Source organism: Neurospora tetraspora (assembly GCF_033439725.1).
Source record: "Neurospora tetraspora strain CBS 560.94 chromosome Unknown B0H65scaffold_1, whole genome shotgun sequence".
Taxonomy (NCBI): Eukaryota; Fungi; Ascomycota; class Sordariomycetes; order Sordariales; family Sordariaceae; genus Neurospora; species Neurospora tetraspora.
This window is the reverse complement of record NW_026944383.1, coordinates 7,501,935-7,526,202: the sequence shown is the minus strand read 5'-3', so window position 1 is coordinate 7,526,202 and position 24,268 is coordinate 7,501,935. Positions and strand designations below refer to the sequence as shown.

The 24,268-nt window shown below is 29.0% G+C and overlaps 2 protein-coding genes across 2 annotated transcripts; one reads left to right on the top strand and one right to left on the bottom strand.

Annotated features, from left to right (window-relative positions):
* The first annotated feature begins 3,042 nt into the window (after positions 1 to 3,042).
* Positions 3,043 to 5,163, top strand: B0H65DRAFT_453851 (maintenance of telomere capping protein 1). The gene is made up of 2 exons (XM_062826171.1): positions 3,043 to 3,816; positions 3,909 to 5,163. The coding sequence occupies exons 1-2, from the start codon at positions 3,231 to 3,233 to the stop codon at positions 4,895 to 4,897; spliced, it is 1,575 nt and encodes a 524-aa protein (XP_062687418.1). The 5' UTR covers positions 3,043 to 3,230; the 3' UTR covers positions 4,898 to 5,163.
* An 18,187-nt stretch (positions 5,164 to 23,350) lies between these two features.
* Positions 23,351 to 23,518, bottom strand: B0H65DRAFT_398843 (uncharacterized protein; the record flags this gene model as incomplete). Its single annotated transcript, XM_062823776.1, has 1 exon — positions 23,351 to 23,518. A coding segment is annotated over one exon (168 nt), but the record flags the coding sequence as incomplete, so codon positions are not given.
* Positions 23,519 to 24,268: the final 750 nt, after the last annotated feature.

Here is a 24,268-nt window from a genome sequence, read left to right as displayed (position 1 = left end):
GGGATATCAAAATAATAGGAAACCTAACTCAGGCGGAAATCGTCGCCCTTGTATCAAAAATAATTACTAAAACGATTATAAAAATACCTGCCCCCTCAACCAATTTCAATATTAAAATATTAAATATTAACTACTTTAATCCATCTACAACTTCCGTTAATAGAATTTAATTTAATAAAAAGATAACTAAGTATATAAACATCTACGCCTTTATAAACAAATTAAAGTACTAAGCTCGCAATTTTAAAAACGATAGCAAAGTCCAAATTCGCTATATTTAGACCTAATATTTTTTAAGCCCCGCTTTAACGTAGTATAACTATATTCTTTCGGAAGCCGACTATTTATTACTAGAAATAACCTCTATCGACGCTGAGGCTACCAGAGGCACCATATGCCTAACTATAGCATCATTATTAATCCCCTCTAACGTAAGAAAACTAAAGTCCTCAAAATTCATCGCCGAAAGGGTCCCGAACCGGATAACACACAAGCGACGTTAAGTTTAGGAAGTAGAACCCAATCAAAACAAACTTCGTCGACGCCGAATCTATCAAAACCATATCTATCAAAACCATATCTATTAAAACCGCTTCCCAAAAATAAGTATAATCGAAAGGCCTAAGCCGTAACCATACTTTTTAATCTACTATCCTAAGAAGAAATAGCCGCCTTCGAAGCCATTAAACAGGCCTTATCGAACCCAGTTAAACTTTACCACTTTAACCCAAATCGATTACTTTATTTCGACTATAATACTTATAAACGCGGAATCGGCGTCGAAATCTACTGTATTGAAGAATCTATATTCGAGAAAATCTGGGATTCCGACGGCAAAGTAATAAAGTACCTGCCCAGAACAACAATTCAACCGATCGTATTCCTCTCTCGTACTCTATCCTAAATAAAGAAACGATACTAGGCTACAAAAATAGAAATCCTAAGATTTATCTAGGCTATATCAAAAGCAAGGCACTAGATTAATATAATTAAGGCCGGAATATACTATTTTACAAACTATTCTACCGTATTTAATATAATAAGGTAAGTAAATATAGCCAACTCAACGGCCGCCAACGTATTAAATAAGCAATTAATGAGAGCTATAGAATTTATCAATCTATTTAATATACAAATTCTTTATAAACTAAATATCTACTATATTGTTCCAAATATACTTTTACGTTTTAATTCAAATAATAATAAAACGGACCCTAGGAAACCAAGCGGCCTTAATATATTACTTAACGAGGCTAATAAATACTAAGCGTTAAATATAAATACAAATCAAATATAGGCAAGCCAAATATAAATACCCCTACTTAGAATTAAACTATTAAACAATTTTATTAAGGACGAGGGATTCGACAAGATACAAATCTCAACAAAGGCTGTAATCGTCGCTATTGAAACGAATTTCCATTAATAACTAATTAACGGATACTTCGAAAACCCATAATAAAGGACAATATATAAAATAATTCAATAAAACGGAACCCTAAGTAACGAAAAAGCTGAACTTCTATTCCAAATTCGTAATAACCTCCTTTAGAAAGTCCAAAACGACTCCTATAAATTTATAATCCCTAAAAATAGCCTTTATAACGTCTTCAAAACGTTTTATAATAAGAATCACCAAAGCTATAATAAGTTAGTACCGCACTTATTTAACTTTTATATCGATAAAGGATTAAAAAGGCTAAGAGAATTCCTAAAATCTTATCCAAAATACAAAATCAACAATATACAAAAACACAAACCATACAGGAACCTATAACGATTATTAGGACTGCTATACCCGTATTTCTTTATTATAATAAACTTTATATTAAACTTACTGACTTTACTAGAAGGATTCGACGTTTACTTCGTCGTAATATGTAAATATAGCAAGGAAATCATCGTAATCCCGAGAAAGTCAACGTAGACCGTATAATAATAGAGAAAGGCCTTAATTATAAAACTTCTTTCTCGAAATTAGGGATTACTATACCAAATTTTAACGAACAAAGATCCAAAATTCGTATCAGTAATATAAAAGGGCATTTAGTAGTACTTCAGCACTAAACTCCTATATAATATAATATACAAAATATTAACAGATAGACAATTTAAACGTTTAATATAAGTAATCAAATCTGCTTTACGGCACTATATCTAAAGCTTAGAGAAGATCGAACTCTAGCCCGAGATTATTCTAAAACTAAAATTCGAATATAATAATTATAAGGTATTATTAACGTAATAATCGCCAAATAAAATAGTCCGTAGATTCTAGTCAACTGGCATTGCCGAAGTCGTTTCGGAGAAATTACCAAATAAATTAAATTTACCAATATCTAAGATCGAAGCTTATAACGCCCTATCCATCGCTATTACAACAATAAAATACCACTTCAACAGGAAGTACATTATTAAATCCTTTAACGTCGGCGATCGAATTTACCTCTATTTATCTAAAGTATATTCGATACTTTCAATAATAACTCTAAGCAACAAATTAAGTCCACAATATATAGGGCTATTCAAAGTTTTAGAGCGAATCGGGCGCAGAATTTACAAATTTAACTTCCTTACGTATTAGAAAATATACCCCGTAATTAATATTGACTATCTAGAACCAGCCGGAAAATTTAACTCTTATAGTAAACAATTACCAGCCCTAATCCTTATTAAAGGTATTAATACGCTAGTAAAAGTAACAGTAAAGAAGATAGAAAAGTTAAGTATCGTTAAATATTTAATTGAATATAATAGGACAAAGAAAGAATTTAACTATTGGGTTACATTAAAACAATTGAAACCTAAAGTTTTAGAAGTATAGTTACTTAAAAAAACGAAGAAATAAAAAGTCAGAATCCGAATCAGAAATATTTTAGACCATATATTTACTTAATAAATTATTATTAGGGCACTGGATATGCATGTACCTACCTGTTGACGCACAGGCCAAGCCGGACTCAAGCCAACCTTCTGGGGAAGGCGGTACCCAATGAATCAAGCACTAGGAGGATACTTTGTATCCTCGAGCCAGATTCCTGGCCAGTTCTTAGTTTAGATCATCAACAATCTACACACATATACACTGCATACCCACATCACCCTGACAACTGTGCTCCCGCCCGCCGCTCCCTTATCTCGATTGAATCCACCCACCCATCCACCCTGGGACATCATTCCACCCTCGACAACACAGAACATCGGGACGCACATCGCCCGCTAACAACACAATGGCCACTAAACGATCCAAGACTGATCCTACCGACGACGAGCTCGGTGAGCTCTTCGAGGGCATCGGCGACGACATTGCCATCAACAAGTCATCGACGCCAAAGACTAAGCGAGCGCCTGCTAAGCCCAAGAACGATGCCGCCGACCGAGATATCCTGGCCGAGCTAGAGGACGAGCTTGTCTCGAAAGCTCCCGAAAGACCTCATACCCCTCGCGTCCGCGACCTCGCCGCCAAAGCTTCGCCGGCGAAGCGCACCTCGACCAACACTCCACCTCCCGCTGCCGACACCAGCGCTTCCACACGAAAGTCGGGCGAGAGCACCGCATCCCACCCGACTGGCACCTTCACCCCCAGCGCGACAAGCTCCGATCCGCACGAGTCCGAGAAGAAGCCTGCCGAGAAGCCACAACCAGCTGCGGGCTCTGGCGGAAGTTGGTGGGGCGGCTTCTTGTCTACTGCTGCCTCGACGGCTGCTGCCGCTGTGAAGCAAGCCGAAGCCGCTGTCAAGGAGATTCAGCAGAACGAGGAGGCTAAGAAATGGGCCGACCAGGTTCGCGGCAACGTGGGCGCTTTGCGCGGTCTCGGTAAGTCTTGCCCATCAGATGGATTCAATATCGTCCGCGTCATATCTCTCTCTACCATTGCAATCAATGCTGATTGGCATTTCTCATAACAGTTGGAGAAGATCTCGTACATCGCGCCATCCCGACATTCACCAATATCCTTCATACCCTCGCCCCGCCCATTTCATCGCACGAGCGGCTGCTCATTCACATAACCCACGACCTCGTCGGATATCCCTCCCTCGATCCTCTTATCCACGGTGTCTTTAGTCGCGTCATGTCCCAGGTCGAGGGCGGCGATCTCCTGGTCATCCAACGGGGTCAAGAGTCAACAGCACGCAACTCGTCCGAGAAGCCCTCCTTCTTCGGTGGCTCATCAACGGTCGGCTGGCGCGACGGACCCTGGTGGCGGCAAGTCGAGATCCCTCGCGACCTGGGCGTCATCAACGGTATGGTCGAGGGAACCAAGCTCTGCCGGGCTAACGCCGAGGGCTATGCCAACGACTACTTCGCCGCGCACGGTGGCATTGAGGTAGCGCGCCAGCGAGCCATGGAGCCTGCTGGCGAAAGCAACCCCGTTCGGACTTCGGACATCTTCTTGTCGGTGCAGGCCATCGGTGTGAAGGAGGACAAGGCGCTCTTTGCGGGCTCGTCAGCTTCGGAGAAGGAGAAGGAGTCATCTGATGTCTTGGATGAGGATAAGATTGACGACCTGGTCTGCTTCGCCGTCTATATCTTCGATCCCATCCATGATATCCAGTACTCGGCCGTCAGCCAGTCGATTCCTGCCAAGTGGATCCGCTGGCTAGACGCTGCCGCCGCGCCTCTTACCCCCGGTAGTGCCGACGAGGGCCAAGAGTTCGACTTTGAGCGCGTACCGGAGGAGATTCGTGACATTGTCGAAAGTGGTGGCGTTGACCCGCGCGAGTGGGTTGCCGAGTGGGTTGAGGAGGCACTGAGCCTCTCCGTGGGTATCATCGCCCAGCGCTACGTTGCGCGCAGAATGGGCGTTGGCGAGGGCAGCATCGGTAAGGGCAAACAGAAGGTGGAGACCATTCTGGAGGAGGGTGGAAGTGAGGCTGCTCGGGCAGGTCTCATCTGAAAGAAACAGACATGTTGATGATTTGCTTACAATGAGGCGTTCCTTGGGTCTTGTTCGTTTTTGTCTTACGCAACATCAAGTTGGTTATAATATTACACGCTAATGAACACGATTTGAAAGACCTTCCTACCAGGCTATAACCTGGGATCTCTCTCGCCAACTGCCAACAGCGACAATCATCTTTTGATCAAGGAGGCAAGTATCCGAATGGGCGGATATTGCCGGTTTTTACCGCTTCTCTTTAACGGCGCGGCCACCCCCTGTCAGGAACTGTGATATTACTGGTAATAATCGATATGGGTTCAACGTGGCTTGATTGTGTGTATGTGTGTAAGATTGGCTCTGTAGACTTGAAGCTCTAGTATCTATAATAAATCCCGTACATCTTAGCCCAATTGGGTACGTATATAGCTAGTGGATCCCCTGGCCTTTGATATACCCCTTTAGATCTAGTGTACAAACTACCCTAGATCTACCTAGAAATGCCCTAAAATGCCCTGAAATCCTTCCAAAACTGGCTAGAAATAATATTATCTCTAGATTACTTCTTCGTTATAGTAGCTTTTAAGTTATTATTCGTCAAAGTCTCGCCCTATTATATTTATTATTATACTTACCAATTCGTTGCCCGAATCCTCCTTTATAAAATCTTCTATACCCTTCGGGCGGCCTATAACGATATTTCCGCTATTAAATTCTCGTAATTAAATTTATCATTACTATAATTCTACGAGTCCCAATTATTCTATAAATTTCAAATATATTATAGGAAGGAAGCTCTTAGTAAAGCTATTAATAATTTACTCTTTAGTAAGTATATAGATTACGTTTACTAATTTCCTCTCTTATACTTACCTTAACTAGTACTTATATACGTTAATATATTTAAATTTAATTACGAATTAAACTCCCTCTTTTATAATAAATTGTATTATTTATTTATTATTATAATTTATAGGTATAGCCTCTTAATCTTCGAACTTTAGGGTAAATTTATTAAAGAGACGGCGAGTATAAATAGCCTCCTTAGTTCCCTAATTGAGGGATAGTAATTCGGCCTCTATAAATAAGGTTATAATTATATTTTATTTATTAATTCGCCAATCGATTATAGCGCCCAAGAATTTGAATAGAAACGCTTATAAATTCTTTCGATTAAGAGAGTTATTTATAAATAAGGAATTAGTTATAATATAAAAGTCTTAACGGTCTTTACTATTTAGTTAAAGAGCGTAATTTTGAGTTGTAAGAAGGTAGAATAATATTCGATTTTTAATTGTATAATATATTGAATTAGAATTTAAATTAAATCGAACGAATTTAAAACCTGGGAAAATTATATTTAATCGCGATATAATAGCGATATAGGAAATCGAATTAATTTTAATTTAATATACGTAAATTTTATACGGGGCTATATTACTTTAGTAAAGTAGGAATTCTTTTTTAATTATAAGCATAGAGTAGAAGTTTTTAGTACGTTTAACCTTCTCCGTAATCTTCTAAATATAATTGCGTTATAATAGCCAAATTAATCTCTTTTTTCGGTTTTGAATAATTTTAATATTTAAAAACTACTTTAATAATTTTCTACTCATTAATTAATATTTCCTCTCTATAGTAGCTACTACCCCTTTAATTATAGTAATTTCTTTATCCCTATATTTATAAGTAATAATAATATCGTCGACGTAGAAGAAAAAAAATATGTTATCTTTAATTAGGATATTAGGCTCTATAGGAAAAGGATTTATATTTATAGTTACGAAAGTTTTAATAAATTCCTATCATTAAAGGAGGGGAGATTTCTATAAATTATATAACGTATATAATAGTTAAAGTATTTAATTGTTTCTAATATATTTAGGGGGAGCTTTTATAAATATTACTTTATTGAATATAGTATTAATAAAAGCGTTTTTTACGTTGTATTAAATTAAATCGAAGTTAAAATAGGCGGTTAAAATTATTAGGATATAGAACGATTTAATTATTAGAATCGTTATATACGTTTTATATATACTATTTTTAAATTACTAGTCCCTATATATAATTAAACGCGCTTTATATTTAAGGAATCGGCCGTTTGAATTGAATTTATAAAGATATACCTATATTGAACCGAATATTCCGTTATTTCCCGCTTCTTTAATATTAATTTACTTTTAAGACTTCTTATCCTTATATTTATCTAAATATTCCTTTTTCTATAGCTTTAAAGAATTCCCTAAAGGGATGAAAATTGAAATTATTATAGTACTTTAGATGAAATAGAAAATGAGTTCAATAAAGGGTCTTTAATATACCCTTTATTCTATAGCGGTTAATAATCTCCCCTATTATTTTTAATTTAGAATTGTAACTAAGATCGATATTGATACCCTTCTCTTTTATTTATTTTAAGAAGGTTTAATTTATAACCTTATTTTCCTAGAAACCTATAGGTCGATTGCCCTTTATAAATAAGAACGTCGCGGCTTAATAAATGTATTTATCTATAATTAGCTATAATTCTTTATTAAAATAAGAAAATCGATTACTAAAAACGCGGCTAAATTACTAGGAAGCGTAGGGAAATAACCCTCTTTTTTATCCTTCGAATTTAAAACCGTATTTTAAAAATTCGATAGCGATTATACGGGCGGCGATAATAAGGGCTCTAAAAACCCTTACAATATCTCCAAACCTAATAGTATTCCTAATACTTACAAGACTTCTAAAAATCTAAATTGCATTTATATCTCTAAAAACCCTAATTCCTCTTCTTCTCCTAATATATTTTCAATCTCAGTAAGAAAGTCTTAAACAATAGGGCCAGGAACTCCATTATTTATAGTAGGTATAGCCTTAACTTACAAAACGTCTACTTATACAATATTTACTTAATAAAAGTTTCTTAATTATGTAACCAATTCTTTAAAAGAAATATTACGGGTAATATAAATTTCTTTAATATTACTACTAGGGAAGACTTCGTTTTTATTAAATACAACGTTTCGTATAATGATAATAGAATTAGTATAGGGATTCCAAATCCTCTAAATATTCATTAACTAATATCTAACTAAATAGCTGACCCAAATACAATCTTTAAAATTCATTAATTTATTCTATTCTTTTATAATTTCTTATTAAAGGGCGAGGCATTGTTGGGGGTAGGGTAAGATATGCGTTGTTGTGCGGAGGAGAGGAAAGGAAGGTATGCGTAGAGGACTGGCTATATAGGCGAGAGCCTTGGTAGGCTAGTCCGTACACGTGTATATATATAACTGTACGTAATTATTATACTTTAGGTATAGTATATAAGGTAGTTAGTATAGTATAAGAATATTATAGGTTAATTTTATAATACTATCCCCCTTCAAAAGAAATTTTAGTAGCTTCGAATATATATATATATGTAATGATACTTTAGATTATCTATTTTAAATTCTTCTCGTAATCCTTTAATATTTTATTATAATCTATAAACTCCGTCTTTAGTATTCGATTAGACTAAATATCTATTAAACGTCTCGCTATCTTTGTAAATACTATTTCTAATCTCCGTTCTTTATATATTATAAATTTATTTTCCAGCCCTATTATAATTATAACTATATTAGGTAGCGGTTATATTATAATGATAATAGCGGCGGTAATTTTATATTAGGCAATACGGGTGGACCGGCGTTTCGGGGGTATTGGGGGCGTCGGTAATTTTAGAGCGGCGGCCGGTAGCTTTACAGCGGCGGCTGGTTTTAGAGCAGCTGCCGGTATTGGAGGTTATTTAATTAGTATAGCTTTAACGTTTAGCGGCGTAGGTTTATTTAGGAATTTGCTATAAAAGCGTTAAAATATTTTTTTATAGTTAATAATATTATTTTTAGGTTTTTAGGTCGGCTAGTAGTTACTTTTCTATTCGACGCGGTAATACTAATGATAATTACCGCTGAATTAGGCGTAATCGATGAAGTTTTTGAAATTTTATTCTTTTCGTTCCTTATAATTGTTTATTTTAATTATTATACGCCTGTGATTTAGTTTTACGTTAAACGACGTATTTTGGCTAGGAAGGCTTCTACTGATTTATAGTTATATTATAAAAATATAGAATACCGGCGAATATTTTATATTAGTTAGGAGTACGAGGTATATTATATAATTTTTTATTCGGGTAATATAGAAAGGACTCTCTTATTACGGATAGAGTTTTAAATATAGTCGACCGTTAATAAGGTTTATTATATTTAGTAGGACTATATTATTAGGATAGTATTTAAGAGAATCGATATATATTTTTATTGGTATTATTTTTATATTATTTTTGGGTCCGACGGGTTTATTAGACGATAAAGTTTTAAATTTGCTGGAAACGGTCCGCTAATTTAAATATTTTATAGTATTCCTTTAATTGGATTAGGGAGAGATTTAAGAGTAGCGGAGTACGAAGTTCGGTATTTATTTATAAATAGTAGCTATAATTAGCGAAGAAGGGAGAAACGCCCATAAATGACAATATAGCGTTATTTTTAATAGATTCTATAATTAGTAGCTATTTCGCTTAATCAATTTGTATTTAATTAATATGAAACCGTAGGAATTATTTTATTTCTACGTTAATACGTTTTATTTGAGCATTAATTTAAAGGTAGAAAGTTGAAGTTAATTTACAAATAATTAATAACTTCTTATAAAAAGTAGTGTAAAAATATAATATAAATTCAGTATCTTTATTAAATAAGATATGATTTAGTAGGTTATAAATTGAATAAATACAATTAATAAAGTAGTCTATTAGTTCCTCTACTTTTAAAGTTATTATAGGTATATAGTTTTGTATTTTAATTAGTCAATCGATAACAACGGCGATATATTTAAAAGTTTGGCCGAAATAGGTACTTCCTAGTAGTAGGGTAATATAATCGATAAATATATTTTTCTATAGCGTTAGAGAAACGGTTATAAATTTAAAATATCCGGTTAAACCCCGCTTTAGCGATTTAATTTTTACGTAAAGGAAGTAGCCTTTATAAAAAGTCTTTACATTGTTATATATCCCCTCTTAATAAGATTCGCGTTACAGGAATTTATATATAATATTGTAATTAAGGTAGTTTGCGCCGGGAGAATTGTATTAACGGTTAATTAATTAGAATTGGAGCTTTTTGTTGTAGGGGTCGATAATTATCTTATTCCACCATTTTACAATACTATTTACAGCGTAATATTCCGAAAAAGCGTAATAAAAAACCTTTTTAATAATCGATAACTATTAGCGCTTTATTTCGTTAATTAAATAGGAAACGAATTCTTATAAGAAGATAAACGTTTCATAATTAATATAAATTAAATCGTTAATTAATTTATTATTAAGGTTATTTATATTTAGTAAATAGAGGGAGAAATTAATAATAGGGTCCTCCTTAAAGAAATAGCCGTCTTCGAATTACGAGGGGTTTAAAAGTAAGCGTTTTTTAGTTGTAAGTTTATTGTTTTTTTATATTATTAGGACGGTTATTTATTTTCTAGTTTAATACGTCTGGGCGGAAGTCTTTAGAACCCGGTATATATTTAATTAAGAAATTGAATTAGGATAGGAATTGGGACCATTGTATATAATATTAGATAAATTGTTTATTAGTCGTAAAAGTTTATAGATTTTTATAGTTCGTTAGGATATTAAAAGGTTATTAAGCGCTTTTAAGTTTTAGCTTCTACTTTTTTAATGCTTTAATAATAGCGAGGAGTTCTTTATTATAAATATTATAATTATACTTTTACGAAGAATATTTAATTAAAAAGTAAGCCATTAGGTATAATATTCCGTTATTCCCATATGAGGATAGGGTACCACCTATAGCTTAATTTGAAGTATCGGTTTTGATAACGGTCTTTTTAATTTAGTTATAAATCTTTAGAATGGGGCTTTTTGTAAAGGTTTCCTTTAGTACGTTAAAAGTTTATTAATAGGTATTAATTTAAGTTTAGGCGGCGTTTTTCTTAGTAAATTCGTATAGCGGGGTTATTATTATTAAGAAGTTTGGTATAAAGCGCTCGCAGAAATTTACGAAGTTTAAGAAAGATTATAAGGATTTTTTAGATTTTAGAACCGCTTATTCGGTAACGGCTTTAACCTTTTCCGGATTTATTTCGATGCTTCATAGGGTAATAATTAAATTTAAATATTTTGTACGTATTATATAGAATTCGTATTTATTAATATTAGTATTGAAGTCGGCCTATATTAAATAGTTGAAGATATTATTAATATATTATTTGTAATCTTTAAAATTATTAGAGTAAATAAAAATATTTTTAAAATAAACGGTTATATAGACGTTAAGAATATTATATAAAATATTATTAAAATAATTTTAGGAAGCGCTTAATCTACTTTATAGATTAAATAATATAGTTAGGGATTCGAATAGGCTAAATTATATAATAAAAGTAATTAACTATTTATACTCCTATTTAATACGAATATAATTAAAGGTAGTAATAATATTAAATTTAATAAAAATCTTAGCCTGGTAAATAGTATTAAGGGTCTCTTTAATTAGCGGTAATAGATAGCCGGACTTTAAAGTTATAATTTTAATACTTTTATAATTAATATAAATATAAATTCGACTTCCTAACTTTTTAACGAATAAAATTAGAGAAGAGGCCGTAGATTAGGATAGCGAGATGAATTTTTTAGCTAAATTATTATTAATTTATTTTTAATAGTATTTAATTCGTTAGGGTTAAATAAATACTGTAACGGGTCTGAATGAGTATTGCACAGCGAGTAGTCGTATAAAGTTAAAATGCTATATTTGACGGAGGAAGCAAGAGAGGAAAGACTACACTAGAAGGGTGTAGTTGAAAGAAGGTTTTATATATATGCGTATGGGCCAGGCAGTTATGCGGGTCTAGCTAACCAGAGGGCCCGCGTCCTTATTAATAAGGTAAGTATTTTATCGATAAGGATAATACAGCTTAGTAATAGCTAAGTTTAACCCCTAGGCTCTAACCCTATAATATTACCCCCTTGCTCTCCCTTAGGGAGTACTGTATAGAATATATCGCAGCTAATTATATAAGAAATGATTAAGATACAGTATAACCGTACCTAGTTAAATGGCTATTTAAACGGGGAAAATTAATAATACTAGAAAAGATAAGATCTTTCTATTTAAGCCTCCAAATAAACGTTGTACAACTACCTACCTACTACCCGAATTGGTAACGAGTGTGCCTGTCGTTACCTTTATAGAATTATATTTAAAGGCTATAGGTATTAAAATTGAATTAGTAAATATATTTAGATTTTACTTATATGGAAAACGTTTCGTAAAGATAAAAATCTATACCCGCGATGGAATATAATTAAAGTCGTTACTTAATATTTTGTATTATTCGATTTTCCTACTAATAGTAATTATTAACTTCCTTCACTAGGGAATAATTTTAATAATTCTTATATTTACGAAATATAATACTTATTCCTTTTATCGGTTACATTATAGATAAGTATTATTAATTATAATTAGGCAGCGAACGGTATTACTCTATAATCTATTTATTTAATTAGTAGATGGAATTATATTATAGTAAACTAATTAGAAGTCCTTCTTTTTAAATATAATAATATTCCTTTACCCCTAATATTATTAAGGTTGCTATTAATACGGTTTTATTTAATCCGAATATTCCTCCTCTTTATAATTATTGCTATTATAACTGTTTAAGCTCTTACTAGGTTGTATTCGAACGTTATTCAGCTTTATTTTTAATTTATACTATTTAAATTAGTAAGAATTATTCCTACAATTTGTATACTTACCCTCCTTCTTCTACATATTTTTCTACTTTTAGGATGGTAATAAAAGTTTTATTACTGAAGTATTAATAGAAGTATTTATAGGATTACTTTTATTTTTAACCGGGGTATACTTCGAAGATAATAAGGAGGTAGTAGTTAAAAGAAAAGTATTACTATTAAGACGATAAAGATATTCTAATAATTAAGAATATTATTTAGGTACGTCGGTTCGGTCGGAGAAACGTTGCTTCTAATTGTAATTTAAAGTAGTAATTAATTAGTTAATTTTAATAGGTTTTAATTATAAATTAATACGAATTCGGTAGAATATTTCTTTAAAGTGGGTAAGGAAAGTTACAATTAATTCGCCTAATTTTTACTAGAATCGGTAAAATTCTTATCCGGCCTTTTTAGCGGCGTTGGGGTCCCTATACGTAAATTTGAATTTAATAATAAAAGTAGCCGGCGACTATAATATAGGGGAGTTAGCGAACGCAACGAATAGTTTCTTAATAGTAAATAATAAGTAAGCGAATAAATAGTAGAATTATACTTCTATATTACTAATAGCGATTGTATTTATATAGAATTTGGCTTGCACGCTTAAAACTTAAGTTTCGAATTCCTCTTTATTCCCTAAGAATTTTTCGAACTAGGGAAGTACCGATTTTGGGGCGGCGGGTTTCGAAATAACTTTGGTTAGTAACGTTTAAAAGGCGGCCGTAAATTATTATAAACGTTTTTAAGGATTTTAAAACTAAGGAATTACGGGGAAAGCGGTTAATACTATTATTAAGAAGGACGGGGGTCCGGGTAGCAAGCGGGAAGTAAATAAAAATTTCGTTATTAGAAGAGACGAAAATAACGGAGAGAGAATTCTTTAGCGTACCTACGAAAAAAGGGTAATAATATTAACTTAAAAAGAATAGTTAAATATAATATAACGGGTTTAAACAAGTATTATATAGCGAATAGTCGTATAAGGTTAAAATATTATATTTAATAGGGGAAGTAAGAGAGGAAAAATTATACCAAAAGGGTGCAGTCGAAAGAAGGTTTTATATATATACGCACGGGCCAGGCAGTTATGCGGGTCTAATTAACCAGAGGGCCCGCGTCCTTATCGATAAGGCAAGTACCCTATCGATAAGGAGCAACAGCCAAGCTTAACCCCTGGGCTCTAGCCCTATGACAAATACCTTCGAACTGCTAGCGGGGTAATTCTAGGACGGAATTCGATTTTAAAATTATAGCAGTATATTAGGGGTAATATTTTAGCGCTCTCCTATTTAAATATTTTAATATAATGTTAGTCTTGAGAGGGGAGTTTTACTTTAATTTATTCGTCGGTCTTTAGTAGTTTGTCAGCTTTTTCGTAAAATTTCGTTACATTTTCGGATATAATTTTATTTAAAGATACGCTATCCGTTGTAAGATATTTATTAATAATGGTTTAATAATATAGGAAATTCTCCTCTATCCCTAAAAGTAGTACCGAATTAGCGATTTTTATAGTACGGAGGGTTTCCCTATTTCCAATTCTAATTAAATTATCGACCTACTTATAAAAATTATTACCGAATAAGTATTTATACTTTCCTCTTCTTCTTACTAATATTTCTATTATTCTTTCTTTAGTTAATCTGATACTAATATATTTAAAATTTAGGACGCCTCCTTCTTCCTCTATTTTATCTTTCTTTTTTATCCTTTTAATATCTTCTAGTATTTAGGCCTTTTTTTTATAGATTATTTAAAATTTATATTTTCCAGCTACCTAATTAAAGGTTACTACCGATAGTTCCTAAATATCGTTAGGGTTAATAGGACCGTAGGGTATATTATAAATGTAGACCGGCGTATAGTAATCGGTATTATTAATACAAACGCTTTTAATTATTTAATAGGGCGTTAAAGAGAAACGGGGTATTTAAAGCCGCTTTAATAAGGCTAAAAGTATAAAAGTTTAGCCCGGGTTACTAAGGGTCCTTCTAATTAATATAGCGCTTAAGTAATTGGCGATTTTATTTTAAAAGTAGTTAAAATATTAACGTGTAGTTCGTTTTATAATTACAGAAATAGAAATATAATATACGATATTAGTCTAAGGGCCGTAAGCGTAATTAAATTTAGGTTTTCTTTTAAAGGTAAGTTATCGTTCGTCCGGGACTTCTTTATAGGAAGCTTTCTTATAAATAGGGGTTAGGTAAATACCTGGTATATTACTGAAATGGGCCAAAACAACACAAAAATACAATACAAAACCAACTATATACTATAACAAAAACTTGCTGTAGATAGCTGATCAGGGCTGTACTATTAGAAGTTATAACTCAAGTGGACGAGGTAGTTAGCGCTAATTGTAGATAAAAAGGCTAAAGTTTGAGGTTTAGAGAGGAGAGGGTTAAAGAGAATAAACGAATAGGTCGCGAATAGTTTTGGAATCTAAAGAATAAATGAATATAAAGCTTACTACTCGATAATTAACGAATGAAGGTGACCTCTTTCCTTAATAATGAGTAAAAGATTAGGAAACGTTTAATTATTAATAAGATAATTGATTAACTATTTTATATAAAGAAGTAATGAAAGGCAATTTAAAATATTTAATTAAAGTATATTAAAGTATATTTAAAAAACAATATAATTATTTCCTTATTGTTATCCATCTTTTAATTATTTTTCTTTTATTATTAATTCCCTTTCCTTTTTATTATCCTCCTATCCTTTTATTCTTCTTCTATTAGTTTTTTTTTATTGATAGTTTATCTAATTTTATTTATTAATTATAGATAAGTGTTTAGCTATTTAAATAATCTATATAATTAGTTCTTTATCAATTTTTCAATTTTTCTTATAATCCTTAATCAATTTTAATTAACTAATTCATTTTAGTCTTATAACTATATTCTTGAATAAAATATATTGTAGAAAAATTGTGAAAAACATTAATGTAAAAACTATAAGGTATATTACCTTAAATTAAATCTTCCCTTTGAATTTGTAAAAAGTCCTCCTAATACATTTATACTTATTTAATATATACAATTAGTTTCTTATACTATTATTATTACTATTATTTCCCCTTGTAGTATTATTTCTTTCCTTTAGAATTTTCTCTCTCCTCGGTAGGTCCTAGGCGGCTTTCTATCGATCCAGTTTTATTAATTATTCCTATTAAAATATTTCCAATATATAATTAATATTCTCTAAGCGCGACTTTATATTTAATTAAATCATTCTTCGAAGTCTATATTTTGCGTTTTCGGATATATTAGATTATATTTTAGCAGACTATTAAAATTATTTTCTTTGCGTTGAGTAGGATGAACGAGCAAATTTATTTAGAAAGTATAGTTATTAAGTTGGATTTATATTCCGACCGAAGGATTAGGAATAGGGCTTTGAGTAAGAGTTTAAATAGGAATCTACTATATAGAATAGAAATATTTAAATCCGTTAGGAGGCGATAATCTTTAATATTTTTAGTTAAATATAGGTATTTATTTCATTTAATTATTATTTTATTAAATAATTAGATTATTCGTTCTTTAAATTATCGGTAAAATTATTATCCGATTAGGGTTTTCGAACGGTTATAGTATTTTTTAAATAATATTTATAGGAGATCCTAATTCTAAATTCTTAAGTTCGCTAATACTTCTAAGAATATTTAAAAATTGCTGAGGATTAAGTATTTAAAATTATGAATTTTTTAACGGGAGTATAGGTAGCGATTGTATTTAGGTAAAGGGAATTCCGATATAAGTATTTTTATAATTGTTTAACGGGTTGTAATTATTAAGTATTATTTATTTTTCCCTTTCTAATTGATTAGCTATTTCTTTTTGAATTTGAGCCAATACGCTTCTCTTTCCTAATAATTGAGGATTTAGAAGAAATGAAATATTTGAACGTAAAGTCTAATTAATAGAAATATTAGTTTCAAATTATATTATAATCCTTCGTTATATTAAAGTTAGTATAGAATCCTTCGATTAGCTTCTGTATTAATTATTTTTGGAATAATTGTTTTTAAAAGATAAATAAGACTTTTTAATAATTAAGATTATAGAGTTAGTTTCTATAAACTAATTATTAATCGGTAATGATATGTTTTCGATTAGTTTCCGTTATTTAGGCGTTTTAAATTATAAAGGTATTATTATAGATAGCTACTCTAGTAGATTGGAATTAGAGAAAAATTTCGGAATATTAATAATATTATAAAGTTTAATAATAATTTGATATTTATATTAAATCCTTTCTCTTGTAAAACACTATCGCTTCTTATTCCTTCGATTTATATTAATTTAATAATTTTCAAGTTAAACCAATTTTTAAGGTATCGAATCTCTTTCTAGCTTCTAATATTGAGTTTTTAACGTTCTTTTAAATCGTTTATCTTTAATATAGATTTTAGCTATTTCTTTATCCTTTGGCATTCCTAAAAGATGCTATTACTTAGGATATAGGGTATTACAAATTAATTTTTAATATTATTAAACTATTAAATTCTCTTTCTAAATCTAATTAAATTTCTTATAATTATATTAAATTGAATTTTATTCCTAATTCTTTAGCTTTATTATTTAGAAGGTAAGTTTGTATTCTAATAAGTATATACGAATAATTTTAAAATTTTATAAACTATAGATCTAGGGGTTCTTTTAGTTAATAAAATAAATAATTTTAATATTGATTCTTTTATTTGACCTAACTTTATTAAATACTTTTATTTATATTCCTATATGATTAATAATATACATTAAGGCTTTAATTACCCTATTCATTATTTTCTAGTTGAATAATAAATTATAATAATCCTATTAATTATTTATTTAATTAAAGTAGATAGGTAATATTTAGAATTCTTTTATTATTATTAATTTAGTTACCTGCTAATTCTTATAAGGCGCCGTTCGAGATTTATTAATTAGTTTATAAAACGTTATATACTTATTTATAATAAAAATATATTATTCCCGCTTCTTAATTATCTATAGTAATAAAGCGATAATGACTTCGCTAAATGAAAAAGTATATTTATTAATATTATATTATAGGTTCGTTAGTTGTACTATTAATTTCTTTTAAGTTATAAAATTAGTTTAAAGTTTATTATTAAATTAAATATTAATTATATTGAATTTTATATCAGGGTAAAAAAGTTTTTTTAAATAATTATATATAATTCTTGATGTCTTTATAAAATAAATTAATATTATATTGTTAATTTCCGTCTCTACTTACTTTTGGATAATTAAATAGCTTATATCCTCCGTAGCAATTTATTTCTCGATAGGGAGTAAAATATAGGCGCTACTTTATATTAGGGATAGGGCTTCCTAATAGATTTATTCTCGTATTAGGAGTCTTCGGTTTCTAATTACGTAATTTATTCTTTTTTAAACTATTTAATTATTTTATAATAAAATTATGTACTTATTGATTATATTTCTAATTTTTTAAAATGTATTCTTTAGTAAAACTTTTAAATATTTTCAATATAAGTTCGGGAGTAATACTTTAATAAACGATATTTTAATAGTTAATATTTTCTTATAGTAAGCTATTTAGGTTATATTAGTTTAAGGGTTTCTAGTAATCGGGAGCTACCTAATTACTTCGAAATATCTAACGGTTTAATTAATAATTGATATAATTACTAAATTGAGTAAATCGGTTTAGGGTATTAATAATAATATTTAGATTAGAAATATATTTTTACGAATAACCTTTTGGGGTAAAATATTTATTTTTCTTCGAATTAAATGATAACAAAGAAGGTTTATTTAGAACGTTAGTAGAGGAAATATTATAGGTAAATATAATAATTAATAATTAATACCAAAATAATTAAATAATTAGTATTTTCGCTAATAAGGGTAAGAAGGAACAATATTAGTATTCGGAATTTTGAAAGCGTATTAGGTAATTAAAGAGTAAGTAGAAGAAAGTAGGTAGTATTTTATTTATATTATATACAGTTTTTAAAAAAGGAGAGTAAGAAATAATAGAAATAAGGCGAAGGAAAAGTATTTTTATAAATTTCCCAGGAATTATCTATTTAATAATAATATTTGTAAAAAGGTATCTTTTGGAAGCTATTACTTATATAAATTATAAAGCGATACTTAATCTAATTAAAGTTTGTTTTTAATTCGAAAACTTTTTTTTTCTATCGAGTGCTTTTATATTAGAGGGTAAACTTAAGTAAATTTCAAGATTGAAGGCGGAATTTTCTCTAGAAATTGCTTTTATCTCTTTTTAATAGTAGTATAAATTATTTTAATAATTTCTTTTTTCATTTGTTCTTTTTCTCCTTAATTATAAGTAATATACCTATTTTAATATTTAATTATATTTTTATAACGTGAAATATCATTAATTAATTGCTTTTAATCTACTATTTAGGTATAAGCATCCCGTTTCCCTTCTTCTTTTCTTTTTTATTATTATATTTCTTCCTCTTTTTATTCTATTATCAATATCTAAACTTTATGAATTACTAAAATAGCTAACGAGGACTTATCCTAACGTTTTCGCCCTATATAATTGTTGCTTAATTAAAATTTAGGTTAGAATATTACTAGGTAATAACGAAATTATCAACACGATATTCTTCCTCTTCGTTAAAGTTATTTTCCTAAATATTTATATATAGCCGATTATTGAATTTAATATAATAATCGCTTAAAAGTTAAGGAGTACCTTTAATCCTGGGTTTAGTAATAGATTAGTAAAGGATTACTTCCCAACGATATTATTTAGGGAACTAATTTATTTAAACGTTTATAGGCTATATTCTAGTTAATAATCTTTTATATAGTTACTTATCCTCTTTAAATATTATAATTAGTTTTACTATAGTTATTTCTACGAGATTACGAGGGATTAGTTAAAATATTTTAAGATTTCGGCGCTAAATAGGGCTGAATTGATCCGATTAAGAAGAATTAAATTTAATTATGATTATTATAGAGCGTAGTCTAAATTAAATAGAAGGGCGGTTAGCCGTTCGGTCGCTTTACTTTCTTTATAAATTAAAGGGAAGATTGTATTAACACGTTTAGTATTTACGTTTTTAATAAAGTATAAGTTATTTTTATACTTATTAATTAGTTTTCGATTAATCTTTTGTAATAATAGTCATTATTTATACTATTCTTATTACGCCGATCAGTTTTCCTGAGAGTATATATTAATATACAACGATAGTACCCGGAAATTTAAATAAGTACTAATTATTATTCCGTTTATTAAATACTACTCTTTAATAATTCCCGGCTTAATATTAAAAGAAGGTATTTACGGAAATTATTATTAGGCCTTTAAAAAGATCTTTTCTTATTTAATAAGTATAAAAAACGTACAAAATACTATTATTATAAAATTACCGGGAGTTGATTAGATTAAGGAGGGGTAGGCTTTTAATCGTAAGAGTTGGATAATCGTTAGTGTTTATCCTTTTAGATTTCGAATTAGAATTTATTTCGGGGTTGATTTTAAATTATAGGCTTAATATTTAGTAAGAAAGAGGGAATTAGGAGTTAGAAGTCTTAGATTCGATAAATTTAGTATAAAAAAATAAAGGGTTTTTTAATCGTATATTATTAAATAATTCATTAGTTCGCGTTGGTTTTTCGGAGGAAGGTTTATTAGTAGTATAAAAAGTATAAAATTTTTCGAGTTTTTCGTTCGGAATAGATTCTCATTCTGTGTAATCCTTATTTAATAGTATAGTGTTCCTTATAGTGTTATAATTATAATCTTCCCTTCGAAAAGAATAACAATATCTACTCGGTTCCTTTTGTAAAATAATATAAAATAAAAATAATATTTAGTTTGTATATCGCTGATTATGTAATGTAAGTCTATTATTAATTTTTCTTTTAGTTTCTATAATTGTAAGTTGGTTTCCAATTTTTAACCGGTCCTTTAATCAAAATAATTTTAAATTCCCGATTTTTCTATTCGGTATCTTTTTACGTTTCCTATCATATTATCTAATCAAACTTATTAGCCGCCGGATCCCGTTTATCCCTTTCCGGATCGGCTACCGGTTTTTTTACTATATTTTTATTAACTATTCTTTCCTTTAAATCTTCCTATAGATAAGTTAAAAGTAATACTTTCGGATTTTCAGTATCCGAATTAATTTCTAACTAAGCCCTATTAACGGGAAAATATTTTTTAATCCTTTCCGCTAAATAAGAAATTATGATATTAATACTATCTAAGGTTTTTAAAAAGTATTTATATATAGAATTTAATTTTTCTAATTTTAAAGTGTTTAAGTTAATAATAAGTTAATTTCCGAATAGAATTTATATTAATCCGGCGGATTAAGTCGTAAATTAGGATAAAATCCCCTACGGTAAATTTAGCAACGTTAAGTTTAATTTCCCCTTTATTTGGTTTATTACGATATTTTATGGCCTTTTTTCTTATAGCGGAAATTTTCTTTACTACTAGATTAAAATAGTATTTACTATTCTATAATAAATGGGCCTTACTAAATATTAGATTAAACTTGGCCTTAAATAATCTATTATCTTTAATTATTATTTATTGTATAATTCTCTAAGAAGGTAGATTAAATTTAATTAGAGAAACCAGATTATAATTATAGTTGAAATAGAAGGGAATAAAACTATAGTTCCTACGAACCGTAGTCTAATTAGTAAATAGAACGTAAAGTATCTAAAGTTTTAAATTTTTACTAATATTATTAATAATCTTTATAAATATAGTAGTAATAGGGAAGTAGTTCAATTCATTTATATTATTGGCTCTAGAATTATAAGGTAAAATCCTAATAAATAGGATTTATAAAATGAAAAATGATTTTTCTAACTTCGTTTCAAATTCCAATTTTCTATTAACAATTATTAATAAAGGAAGTCCCTAACGATAAATAATTTATATTTCTATAAATCGGGCAATGTTTTTAGAATTTATTATAGATAGGACTTTGGCTTTAATGTAACTCGTAAGATTATTTTAGGCTTTAATAATACTAATTCTTTTTTATTCCGTCTAAGTAAATATTAAATATCTAAAATCTATTTATAAAATAATTAAAGCGTTGGATTAGTATATTAGAAAATATTAATAAATTATTATGGATTCTATATTTAGTAGTTTTAATAATATTTAATACTGTTTTCTACGTAGGAGTATATCCTTTTCTAATAATAATAATCAATAATCAGTCGATAAATAGTTTTTCTTCCTTTATACCCGATTTTATTATAGTATTTCCGGAAGATAGTATCTTAATTAATTATACTATTAATTAATTTGCATAGTATTTAAATAGTATTCCTAGGATGTAATTATAAGGCGCAATCATTTACGAAAAATTTAATAGTTTCCGTTTTGAAACGTCAGCAATCTATTTCCGTTTTTAAAGAATTAGGATATTTAGAAGTTTATAGGTATTTAGCGATCTATTAAGAATTAATAAATTATTTATTAATGAGTAATTCCTATTCTATATTTATTATTAGTTATTGTTTATTTAATTTTAGAGTAAAAATTTAATAGTCTATATAATTGTTGATATTTTCTTCTTCTTTTTTTTCTTTTATATTATTGTTGGAAGGAGGTAAATGTAATAGATAGTTAGTTATAACGTTCTTCTTTCTTAGGATTTGCCTACTTTCGAAATTAAATGAGCGAATTTAGGTAATTTAATATATAATTAATATTCTAGGAATATTATTAGTAATACCTTTTAATTAGTAAACTATAATTTGAATATTTATTTTAATAATGAATTAAATATTTAAAAGATATTTTTTTATTCTTTTTAAAGTATAAAGAAGATTCCGAAGTTCTCTTTTAATAGGGTTATATTATTTCTCTACGTCGGACTAAATTTCGTTTTCGAACTGGTAAGGGTATTTTAATTTATTAAACACTACTTATTTAAAGATTGTACCTTAACTTATTAGTAATATATCGACGACGAGAAAGATTTGCTGATATTACGGATCGTTGTAGACGATTAGGGTTAAATAAGGCGTTGAGGTAATTTTATATTATAGGTATTTTATAACGAATTATTTATTTTCTATATTTTATTATTTTACTCCCTTCTTTATTAAAGCGTAAAGAGGTAAGGTGATTAATTTAAAGTGCTTAATTTAAATTCGGTAATACCTTACAATTTTTAAGAAAGTTCGTAGTTATTAAAATTCTTTTCTTATAAGTTTAGTCAATTTATAGTATTTCTAAATTATAATTTTAAATATCTTTTTAGGTACCGGTCGTTAACTACTTTTTGAATAGAGGTAACTTATTAAAATAATTTCCAGCTAATATTATTAGGATTTTTCGGCCGCTATTATCATAATATTTAATTTAATATTAATAAATATTTTATTAATATTTAAAAGGTATTTAAAAGTATATTTCTTTATCCTAAATTCAATTTCTTCCTCATTATAATTTGTAGTAATCAATTTGATATAAATATTATTTAGGTAAAGTTAATAAATTTAGGGTATTTGATTATATAAAATTTTTATTACATTACGTATAAATTAGGCAACCGAATTTGTCCTTCTTTAGGGTAACATAGTATATTGGAGAGACTTTAAGGGATTTTGAAAAGTTGTAAGATCCCGGCTCTTTTCTTTAAATTCAATTTTATTATATCCGGAGTATAGATTAAATAACGATAATATTTTATAGCCTTTAAACTTTTTATTAAATGTTTTATAATTGGGAGGGATATTAGAATTACGAAGTATGACCGCGTTGATTTTTTGTATGTTATTCATTAGACGTAGGCTATTATTTCTTTTAGCTATTAAAAACTAATTATTTCAGTAGGCCGTATGATTTTCTTTTAAAGTTTTATATTTAATCTTATTCTTTAGAAACTTATAGACTTTATTATAGTTGGCCTTTAATATAGGAATTGATTTACTTCATTATATTATATAAGGGATAGTGCGGATTTCTTACGGTAGGAAGATATTTAGTTCGATTTTCCTTATATAATTGAAGTCCTAAACTAAAGTAATTTTTCGATTCTTGAATATATAAGTGAAAAGGTCCCGTTCTTCGGGATTTAAAATATTTTAAATACTTTTTAATATAATTTGAAGACGTTCTAAAATTAAATATTTATTTTCTTCTATTTCGGAAAAGTGAGGGGTAATTACGTTGTTCTAAGGGGAAGGGTAGGTTTTCTTCCTTTTATTAATCTTTTTTTTTTGGGTAGTAAGACGTTTTAACTTTCTATTTAGGATTTTCTTCCGGTTTCGACTTATTAGAAGGTATATTATTAATTAGTATAATCTTCTAACTTTTCTTTTTATATATAATATAAGTGGTAAAGGATTTTGAATTTAGCGTTTTTTTTAGGAGATAATTAATTAATTGTCCCGGAAGGTGTGGAAGTAAGTGTAATTGATCCTGCTTTCGTTTTTTTAACTGATATTAAATGCTATAAAATAGTATAAAAATATAAAAGTTTTAAAATTTGTTTCTTATAAGTTTTTAATAAAGTTCGCTTTTATTATCGATTAAAAGGAATATTATTTAAAGATTTATTTTTTATT

Excerpts from the sequence above, each read along its gene's own strand:
- B0H65DRAFT_453851 (XM_062826171.1), top strand. The coding sequence starts at position 3,231 with ATGGCCACTAAACGATCCAAGACTGATCCTACCGACGACGAGCTCGGT. Across the intron at positions 3,817-3,908 it reads GGGCGCTTTGCGCGGTCTCG|TTGGAGAAGATCTCGTACAT; the intron begins GTAAGTCTTGCC and ends TTCTCATAACAG.